This window comes from Haematobia irritans, chromosome 2 (assembly GCF_050003625.1).
Source record: "Haematobia irritans isolate KBUSLIRL chromosome 2, ASM5000362v1, whole genome shotgun sequence".
In the NCBI taxonomy this organism is placed as follows: domain Eukaryota; kingdom Metazoa; phylum Arthropoda; class Insecta; order Diptera; family Muscidae; genus Haematobia; species Haematobia irritans.
Window position 1 is genome coordinate 118,552,845 of NC_134398.1, and position 11,192 is coordinate 118,564,036.

An 11,192-nucleotide genomic window follows, 5' to 3' on the forward strand; every position below is an offset into this window, starting at 1 on the left:
TTTTAGGCAAATTGTATTATAACTTAGTGGGGAATGATCCAAAGCAACAATTGAATAGGTTTATTTTCTTTAGAATAAATTATTAAAGAAAGCAAACAATTGTTCACACATAAATAAATTTAGTTGTTGGTTGTAAAATTATTGTTTCGAATTTAAATATAATGTGCTCTTGAATGGTTATCGTTAACTTTAGGATTCGATGGAAAAATATTTATATATTACTCGACTTCACATTCTTCATTTGTAAGAGTTTTATGAATTTCTTCGAAAATTTCAAACTTGTGTTACAAATTTTTTATTTTTGCGATAAAAAATAATATATGATTTGAAATCAGTCCATTTCGTTTATATCAAGCACTGTTCTTTTCTGAATTTAAGTCTTTTATAAGACACACTTTACAGTTTCGTAGTAAAAAGTTAATATAGTAGTATGTAATGTTGAACACCTTTCCAAATACGTTTGGAATATCCCGAAAAAATATATGTAAAAAAAATGGTGTCGGTCGAAGCAGGGATTGAACCCAGGACCCTTGACATGCAAGGCGGACGTACCAACCACTGATCCACGTCGCCAACAAATGTATGTTTAACAATGTTATGTTGTTAAACAATGTTATGTTTACATCGGCTCGTGGGCGCCGCAAGCTATGCTATATAAATATGACTTATAACGATAATTATCTCTTGATGACCATAACAGCTACGTAGCCCAGTGGTTAGTGTGCTGGCTTACAAACTGTGTGGTCCGCTGTTCGAATCCCCGTCCGGCAAAAGGTAAAATTTAAAAAAATTATAAAATTTAATAATTTCTTCTACAATGTTTGTATTACAGAAAAAGGTGCTAAGAACTAACAAACTCATGGAAGTGAGAAAAATGTGAGGGAATATACAATTGGACAGAAAAAAAAATTGACCACAATCTTCTTTGGGAGAAAATTCTTCTAACCATATAATATTTTTGGGTTCAAAATGTTTCCAAACATATTATATGTTATATTTTTTTGGAAGACAACATTATTGAATTTGGATGGAAAAATACATAATGTTTGGAACTTAGACTACCCAAACATATCATATTGTTTAGGCCAATATGCTTTCAAACATATTATATATTGGAAGAAATCAAATATATAAATGTTTGGGCAATACCCAAAAATTTATATGCTTGAAGCAAAATGTGTTTGGGAGTATATGTTACAGAAGCGATTTTTGTTGAGGGTGTAGTAATCACTATCATAACATAGGAAAAAAATCTTGCATTAAACAAATTTGGAGATTTGGAGCCAAGACAAATTCTGATTACATTTCCTACGTTTTCCTACTTCATAGAAATAAGCATAAAAGGCCAAAATTTTGTATTGAAATATGTATATATTTTGTTGGTATAATTTTAAATATCACAGTTTTTGATAATGCTTTGTTGAAATAACATTTGTAACTTTCATTTGAAACGAAAGTGCAAATAATTAGGCTTGAGCCCAGCGATCTTGTAAGCAGGGTATTTGTTTAGCAGTAGTAGTCCAGAAAAAGGTTCCCTGTGTAGTGCAAAGGTAGTGAACTGGTACTGAATTAATGGTGCTGATGTCCTCATCATAGTAAGATTGCTTAGCGAAAAGACGTTCATTGATGTCATTTTCATAAGTCTCCATTGTGACGTGCTTCTCCTCAAGACTGGCGTTGCTTTCATTTTCCGATGATTCCATTGAATCGGTCTTCTTGTTATGTGGCTTTTGTAGTTTTAAAAGTCGCTTAACCATCTTTCTGATGCTGTAGGAGACTTTCTTATTGGCGATGGTGGTATCCATTTTGTTGAATTGGTTGTTTGAAATTTCTACGCACATTTTAAATGTGATTTTCTAAATTTGAGTTCTTTACGGAACGTATATTCGATTAAGAATGATATTTTCCCCCGGAGTCCTTGTGCCTTTTATAGTCTCAGCGGCCCAGCATTGTGAAATATTTTATAAGCAGGTAGTTGCAAAAATACCAGTATCATAGACAATGGGCAGTGCACAACAAAAGAACGTCTATGCTACCAAATTGTTCTCAAGGCGTGGGAACAACCACTGAAAATGATTAGAGTAACATATTTAGAAAATCTTAAAATCCTACAGGATCCTTTATCACCACACAAGGATAAAGTTATTGTTGTTGCAATCTTAGTGAAAAATGTGCACGTGCAAGGGAAACTACTGTCAAATAGTTAAGGTAAATTCCATAACAAATATTTTGAACCAATATTTTTCTCACGCTTTTGGTTTCAGATTGGTTACCCAGGAAGGTAGAGGACTTGTCGTGGAATTTACGGAATGACTTACACGTGCATGATGATAGTGAGAATCATTTAAGGCTTTATTAATAGCTGAAGGTATTTTATAAAAGAATTTAGAATATTCTGGCGCTAGACTCCTGGCAATGACAGTGAAAATATGCTTTACAAATTTGTATTACGATTTTACCTTTTGATGAGCAAGATCTTACTTTGCCTTGTATAAAAAGTAAAATAGAAGAACCTTTAATTATTGTTTTGTTTTCATTGGACCCAATAAGAAAGGTACAAAGGACTAGGAAAAAACGAACATACAAGAAAGTGTCAATGAAATAGCTGAACATTTCACCTAGCATGGCTTCCAGGTCATAGGGAATACTTAGGGATACAAGAATTTGTTGATATACCTCACCTTTAGCTATTCGTTAAAAATTAATTATTGTTTATGACCGTGGAATTCGATTTTAATTAGAAAGAATATTAATCACAAATTAACATTTCTTTCATATGTTCTGAGAAAGGATATTGAAAATTTTTTATTTAGCAACTTGATATTGAAAGATTATTGATGGACATTTTAAAATTTTAACAGAAAATACCACATTTATAAACACATTTTTCTGATGTACATAAATATTTTTGATTAATTGGCAGCTAATTTGAGACTAGATGAGTCGACAAATTCGGCGGCGGTGTCGGCTGGCAAAAAAACCAAACACCAAAAAGTTTTTCAGCGGTGGATTATCCCACCTCAGTAATGGTGGTGACATTTCTGACTGTTTCAAAGCTTCTCTAAGTTGTTTCACTGCAATGTTGAAGGCCGTTCGGACTCGGGTATAAAAAGGAGGTCCCTTGTCATAGAGCTTAAAATAGAATCGGGCAGCACTCAGTGATAAGCGAGAAGTTGTGGTATCACAATGGACTGAATAGTCTAAGTGAGCCCGAAATTTGGGGCTGCCACTATACCTAACCTAACCTGGTTGGGTAAGATATTACGTCAGGACGAGGGTGCGAGTGTCGTATGAATAATTGTCATTTTGCTTCGAAATATTGATAGCTATGACCAAAGCCACATCATAGTTAATGTGATTTTGAGATCGTCTCCATGAGCTTCATCCCGGCAAAAAGTTATCAGACCTTTCTTGTATATAAGTATGTATATCTATTTCAAAAGGCAAATCGCCTAACTCAAAACACATAATGTCTTCTATGGAAAGTTTATAAATTTCATTGCAAAGCAATGGGCGTTAAAATTTGCCTTCGTATACACAAAACAAAATTTTTTCTGATTCAATCACAAAATGAATTGATCCAATTAATGTTGTACTTGAAATGTCTTCAATCAAGAAAATGGTAGTATCAATCACAGTTTTTCGAAAATATTAAACCATTTTGCAGCTCGGTCACGACATATGTTTTGGATTTTTAGTTGCTTAACCTCAGGATGAAGATGTTTGACTATTACAATATTGTATAATAATTCGAAACAAAATGTGAGCAATAAGCAGTATTGACAATGATTTCAAGAAACCCGAAACTGCTGTACTTTCTTTTTATTTACACCTATAATTTCGTGTGTGAAAACCTATTCTAGGGAACATTGCAATAAAATGTTATGGAATTTAACGAAAAAGTTAATGCATACACTACACGCTGCAAAGGGACGTTGAAGGTTTTCTTATTAGGTCTAGGGGCTTATTTAAAGTTTTATTGTACACTACAAAACAAATTATTTCTTATTAAAATCAACTTTCGCTATTAATCCATTGCCATGAGTCAAGCGTATGCTATGGAATGTGTCAAGTATATTTAAAAACTAGAATCGGCTATTAAATAAATCTTAAGAGGTTCTTAGTTTCATAAAGTGTGCTCCAACTCAAAAACTCTAAGGAAAGAGCTCTCTACCTGCCTTAGAAACCAATTTCATGCCCAAAGTGTGGGAAAAATATCGTCCCAAAATGTTTATTTTGTGTTATGGAATTTACCTCTCCTATTGAAAGTTATTTCCCTTGCACGTGCACAATTCGTCCTAAGATTACAGCAAATATATCCTTGTTCAAAAAACACGTTATGTGGTGATAAAGGATCTTGTAGGATTTGATGGTTTCACTCCAATCATTTTCAGTGATCGTTCCCACGCTTTGAACACAATTTGGAAGGACAGACTCCCTATTGTAATGCACTGTCTTTTGTCTATGAATTTGGTATTTTTACAACTACCTGCTTATAAACTATTTCAGAATTTTGAGAGTATTTGCCTTGAGAGTATAAAAGCAGCAGCACTCCGGAATAAAATATCATTCTCAATCGATTTTTCGTTCTGTAAAGAACTCAAACAAGAAAATCACATTTAAAATGTGCGTAGAAATCTCTCACAACCAATTCAACAAAATGGATATCGCAATCAGTAACAAGAAAGTCTCCTACAGTATTGGAAAGATGATGAAGCAGCTCTTGAAACGAAGAAAGCAATCCAGCCAAAAGATCAACTCAATGGAATCTTTGGAGAATGAAAGCAATGCCAGTCTGGAAGTGGACTACCTATCGATGGAGTCCTATGAAAATGACATGAACGAACATCTCTCTGCTAAGCAATCTTTCTTTGATGAGGAAATTAACACAGTACCTGTACAGTACATTCGCACCGCAGAAGGAACGTTTTTTTGGACTACTTCTGCCAATCAAATATCCTGCTTACAAGATCGTTGGGCTCAGGCCTAAATTTCAACACTTCAACTTGAAATAGAATTTTGAAAATTTTATTTTTATACAATTATCGAAAGCTTTAACTTAAAAAAACTTAAAACTGTGATACATATAATTATACAAACAAAATACATATACACATACTTAAACTTAAATCGATGTTTGGCTTTTTTTTGATATTCTAAAAATGTAGTATTTAGGTTGGGATGATTATGGTGAAACCTTAACAACACGTATGGACAAATATGTTATTCATATGTTCCATTTTAAACAAAATAGGTCTCGGGCTGAATTTTTTAAACACAAGATATTAAAGTGTAAAAATGTAATGTTCCTAAACTAGCATTAAATGTTTGGGACACATATGTTACAATATATTATGTTTGCGACGTCAATGTTTCACCAAAATAATATATGCGGATGCAAACATATATTAATTTAGAATATTCGAGTAAACATGTATACGTTGCGATTAGAGGTGTGCACGTGAGTAATATTGTGCTCACGCTCACGCACACTCACGACGGAGAAATCTTATTCACGCACACTCACGAAAAGAAAATTTATACTCACGCACACTCACGTACGAAAATCTTTTAAATGTCATGACTCACGAAAAATATCGTGACTCACGAATAATTTTATGAGTGATTTACCTATAGAACCTGACTGAAAACATGAGTATGGTTAAAATCGAGTGCGTTATAAAACTCTTACCACCTAGGATGTCACTAAAATTCCAAGTTCGTTACTCACGCACACTCACGAAGATATTATTTTCGTGACTCACGATCACGCACAACATTTGGTTGGTAATCACGCTCACAAACACTTACGCCGTTGCCGTCAGCGTGACCCTCGCGTGAGTCACGATAATTTCGTGTCACGTGCACACCTCTAGTTGCGATATCGTATTCAGATAGAGAGAGGGTAAAGAGAAAGAAATAAATAGGAAAACCGAGTGAGTTGACGAAAGATATCAAACGAGAGAATCAACAAAAATTATTGGCTGTTGTGAAAGTGATTTATGTTGTTTCGGAAAGTTGTGCTTGTATGAGTACATTCATTTTGGATATGCGTTTGATATGCATAGGTCTAAATATTATTAAATTTTAATATTAAAATGTGTTTTCGGAGAAAAAGAGAGCAGATTTTGGTGAAGCACTGACGTCGCAAACATAATATATTCTAACATATGTGTCCCAAACATTTAATGCTAGTTTAGGAACATTACATTTTTACACTTTAATATCTTGTGTTTAAAAAATTCAGCCCGAAACCTATTTGGTTTAAAGTGGAACATATGAATAACATATTTTTCCATACGTGTTGTTAAGGTTTCACAATAATCATCCCAACCTAAATACAAAATTTTTAGAATATCAAAAAATAAAAAGCCAAACATCGATTTAAGTTTAAGTATGTGTATATGTATTTTGTTTGTATAATTATATGTATCACAGTTTTAAGTTTAAAGCTTTCGATAATTGTATAAAAATAAAATTTTCAAAATTCTATTTCAAGTTGAAGTGTTGAAATTTAGGCCTGAGCCCAACGATCTTGTAAGCAGGATATTTGATTGGCAGAAGAAGTCCAAAAAAACGTTCCTCCTGCGGTGCGAATGTACTGTACAGGTACTGTGTTAATTTCCTCATCAAAGAAAGATTGCTTAGCAGAGAGATGTTCGTTCATGTCATTTTCATAGGACTCCATCGATAGGTAGTCCACTTCCAGACTAGCATTGCTTTCATTCTCCAAAGATTCCATTGAGTTGATCTTTTGGCTGGATTGCTTTCTTCGTTTCAAGAGCTGTTTCATCATCTTTCCAATACTGTAGGAGACTTTCTTGTTACTGATTGCGATATCCATTTTGTTGAATTGGTTGTGAGAGATTTCTACGCACATTTTAAATGTGATTTTCTTGTTTGAGTTCTTTACAGAACGAAAAATCGATTGAGAATGATATTTTATTCCGGAGTGCTGCTGCTTTTATACTCTCAAGGCAAATACTCTCAAAATTCTGAAATAGTTTATAAGCAGGTAGTTGTAAAAATACCAAATTCATAGACAAAAGACAGTGCATTACAATAGGCAGTCTGTCCTTCCAAATTGTGTTCAAAGCGTGGGAACGATCACTGAAAATGATTGGAGTGAAACCATCAAATCCTACAGGATCCTTTATCACCACATAACGTGTTTTTTGAACAAGGATATATTTGCTGTAATCTTAGGACGAATTGTGCACGTGCAAGGGAAATAACTTTCAATAGGAGAGGTAAATTAAACAACACAAAATAAACATTTTGGGACGATATTTTTCCCACACTTTGGGCATGAAATTGGTTTCTAAGGCAGGTAGAGAGCTCTTTCCTTAGAGTTTTTGAGTTGGAGCACACTTTATGAAACTAAGAACATCTTTAGATTTATTTAAAAGTCGATTTTAGTTTTTAAATATACTTGGCACATTCCATAGCATACGCTTGACTCATGGCAATGGATTAACAGTGAAAGTTGATTTAGTTGATTTTAATAAGAAAGAATTTGTTTTGTAGTGTTCAATAAAACTTTAAATAAGCCCCTAAACCTAATAAGAAAACCTTCAAGGTCCCTTTGCAGCGTGTAGTGTATGCATTAACTTTTTCGTTAAATTCCATAACATTTTATTGCAATGTCCCCTAGAATAGGTTTTCACACACGAAATTATAGGTGTAAATAAAAAGAAAGCACAGCAGTTTCGGGTTTCTTGAAATCATTGTCAATACTGCTTATTGCTCACATTTTGTTTCGAATTATTATACAATATTGTAATAGTCAAACATCTTCGCTCTGAGGTTAAGCAACTAAAAATCCAAAACATATGTCGTGACCGAGCTGCAAAATGGTTTAATATTTTCGAAAAACTGTGATTGACACTACCATTTTCTTGATTGAAGACATTTCAAGTACAACATTAATTGGATCAATTCATTTTGTGATTGAATCAGAAAAAATTTTGTTTTGTGTATACGAAGGCAAATTTTAACGCCCATTGCTTTGCAATGAAATTTATAAACTTTCCATAGAAGACATTATGTGTTTTGAGTTAGGCGATTTGCCTTTTGAAATAGATATACATACTTATATACAAGAAAGGTCTGATAACTTTTTGCCGGGATGAAGCTCATGGAGACGATCTCAAAATCACATTAACTATGATGTGGCTTTGGTCATAGCTATCAATATTTCGAAGCAAAATGACAATTATTCATACGACACTCGCACCCTCGTCCTGACGTAATATCTTACCCAACCAGGTTAGGTTAGGTATAGTGGCAGCCCCAAATTTCGGGCTCACTTAGACTATTCAGTCCATTGTGATACCACAACTTCTCGCTTATCACTGAGTGCTGCCCGATTCTATTTTAAGCTCTATGACAAGGGACCTCCTTTTTATACCCGAGTCCGAACGGCCTTCAACATTGCAGTGAAACAACTTAGAGAAGCTTTGAAACAGTCAGAAATGTCACCACCATTACTGAGGTGGGATAATCCACCGCTGAAAAACTTTTTGGTGTTTGGTTTTTTTGCCAGCCGACACCGCCGCCGAATTTGTCGACTCATCTAGTCTCAAATTAGCTGCCAATTAATCAAAAATATTTATGTACATCAGAAAAATGTGTTTATAAATGTGGTATTTTCTGTTAAAATTTTAAAATGTCCATCAATAATCTTTCAATATCAAGTTGCTAAATAAAAAATTTTCAATATCCTTTCTCAGAACATATGAAAGAAATGTTAATTTGTGATTAATATTCTTTCTAATTAAAATCGAATTCCACGGTCATAAACAATAATTAATTTTTAACGAATAGCTAAAGGTGAGGTATATCAACAAATTCTTGTATCCCTAAGTATTCCCTATGACCTGGAAGCCATGCTAGGTGAAATGTTCAGCTATTTCATTGACACTTTCTTGTATGTTCGTTTTTTCCCAGTCCTTTGTACCTTTCTTATTGGGTCCAATGAAAACAAAACAATAATTAAAGGTTCTTCTATTTTACTTTTTATACAAGGCAAAGTAAGATCTTGCTCATCAAAAGGTAAAATCGTAATACAAATTTGTAAAGCATATTTTCACTGTCATTGCCAGGAGTCTAGCGCCAGAATATTCTAAATTCTTTTATAAAATACCTTCAGCTATTAATAAAGCCTTAAATGATTCTCACTATCATCATGCACGTGTAAGTCATTCCGTAAATTCCACGACAAGTCCTCTACCTTCCTGGGTAACCAATCTGAAACCAAAAGCGTGAGAAAAATATTGGTTCAAAATATTTGTTATGGAATTTACCTTAACTATTTGACAGTAGTTTCCCTTGCACGTGCACATTTTTCACTAAGATTGCAACAACAATAACTTTATCCTTGTGTGGTGATAAAGGATCCTGTAGGATTTTAAGATTTTCTAAATATGTTACTCTAATCATTTTCAGTGGTTGTTCCCACGCCTTGAGAACAATTTGGTAGCATAGACGTTCTTTTGTTGTGCACTGCCCATTGTCTATGATACTGGTATTTTTGCAACTACCTGCTTATAAAATATTTCACAATGCTGGGCCGCTGAGACTATAAAAGGCACAAGGACTCCGGGGGAAAATATCATTCTTAATCGAATATACGTTCCGTAAAGAACTCAAATTTAGAAAATCACATTTAAAATGTGCGTAGAAATTTCAAACAACCAATTCAACAAAATGGATACCACCATCGCCAATAAGAAAGTCTCCTACAGCATCAGAAAGATGGTTAAGCGACTTTTAAAACTACAAAAGCCACATAACAAGAAGACCGATTCAATGGAATCATCGGAAAATGAAAGCAACGCCAGTCTTGAGGAGAAGCACGTCACAATGGAGACTTATGAAAATGACATCAATGAACGTCTTTTCGCTAAGCAATCTTACTATGATGAGGACATCAGCACCATTAATTCAGTACCAGTTCACTACCTTTGCACTACACAGGGAACCTTTTTCTGGACTACTACTGCTAAACAAATACCCTGCTTACAAGATCGCTGGGCTCAAGCCTAATTATTTGCACTTTCGTTTCAAATGAAAGTTACAAATGTTATTTCAACAAAGCATTATCAAAAACTGTGATATTTAAAATTATACCAACAAAATATATACATATTTCAATACAAAATTTTGGCCTTTTATGCTTATTTCTATGAAGTAGGAAAACGTAGGAAATGTAATCAGAATTTGTCTTGGCTCCAAATCTCCAAATTTGTTTAATGCAAGATTTTTTTCCTATGTTATGATAGTGATTACTACACCCTCAACAAAAATCGCTTCTGTAACATATACTCCCAAACACATTTTGCTTCAAGCATATAAATTTTTGGGTATTGCCCAAACATTTATATATTTGATTTCTTCCAATATATAATATGTTTGAAAGCATATTGGCCTAAACAATATGATATGTTTGGGTAGTCTAAGTTCCAAACATTATGTATTTTTCCATCCAAATTCAATAATGTTGTCTTCCAAAAAAATATAACATATAATATGTTTGGAAACATTTTGAACCCAAAAATATTATATGGTTAGAAGAATTTTCTCCCAAAGAAGATTGTGGTCAATTTTTTTTTCTGTCCAATTGTATATTCCCTCACATTTTTCTCACTTCCATGAGTTTGTTAGTTCTTAGCACCTTTTTCTGTAATACAAACATTGTAGAAGAAATTATTAAATTTTATAATTTTTTTAAATTTTACCTTTTGCCGGACGGGGATTCGAACAGCGGACCACACAGTTTGTAAGCCAGCACACTAACCACTGGGCTACGTAGCTGTTATGGTCATCAAGAGATAATTATCGTTATAAGTCATATTTATATAGCATAGCTTGCGGCGCCCACGAGCCGATGTAAACATAACATTGTTTAACAACATAACATTGTTAAACATACATTTGTTGGCGACGTGGATCAGTGGTTGGTACGTCCGCCTTGCATGTCAAGGGTCCTGGGTTCAATCCCTGCTTCGACCGACACCATTTTTTTTACATATATTTTTTCGGGATATTCCAAACGTATTTGGAAAGGTGTTCAACATTACATACTACTATATTAACTTTTTACTACGAAACTGTAAAGTGTGTCTTATAAAAGACTTAAATTCAGAAAAGAACAGTGCTTGATATAAACGAAATGGACTGATTTCAAATCA

General features: G+C 33.7%; 4 protein-coding genes across 4 annotated transcripts; 2 read left to right on the plus strand and 2 right to left on the minus strand.

Moving 5' to 3' along the window:
• Positions 1 to 1,466: 1,466 nt before the first annotated feature.
• Positions 1,467 to 1,805, minus strand: LOC142225027 (enhancer of split m4 protein-like). Its single transcript, XM_075294803.1, has one exon. It carries the CDS (start codon positions 1,803 to 1,805, stop codon positions 1,467 to 1,469), a length of 339 nt encoding a protein of 112 aa, XP_075150918.1.
• A 2,855-nt stretch (positions 1,806 to 4,660) lies between these two features.
• Positions 4,661 to 4,990, plus strand: LOC142225028 (enhancer of split m4 protein-like). Its single transcript, XM_075294804.1, has one exon. The coding sequence runs from the start codon at positions 4,661 to 4,663 to the stop codon at positions 4,988 to 4,990; it is 330 nt and encodes a 109-aa protein (XP_075150919.1).
• A 1,524-nt stretch (positions 4,991 to 6,514) lies between these two features.
• Positions 6,515 to 6,844, minus strand: LOC142225029 (enhancer of split m4 protein-like). The gene has a single exon (XM_075294805.1). It carries the CDS (start codon positions 6,842 to 6,844, stop codon positions 6,515 to 6,517), a length of 330 nt encoding a protein of 109 aa, XP_075150920.1.
• A 2,864-nt stretch (positions 6,845 to 9,708) lies between these two features.
• On the plus strand, positions 9,709 to 10,047 carry LOC142225030 (enhancer of split m4 protein-like). Its single transcript, XM_075294807.1, has one exon. The coding sequence runs from the start codon at positions 9,709 to 9,711 to the stop codon at positions 10,045 to 10,047; it is 339 nt and encodes a 112-aa protein (XP_075150922.1).
• Positions 10,048 to 11,192: the final 1,145 nt, after the last annotated feature.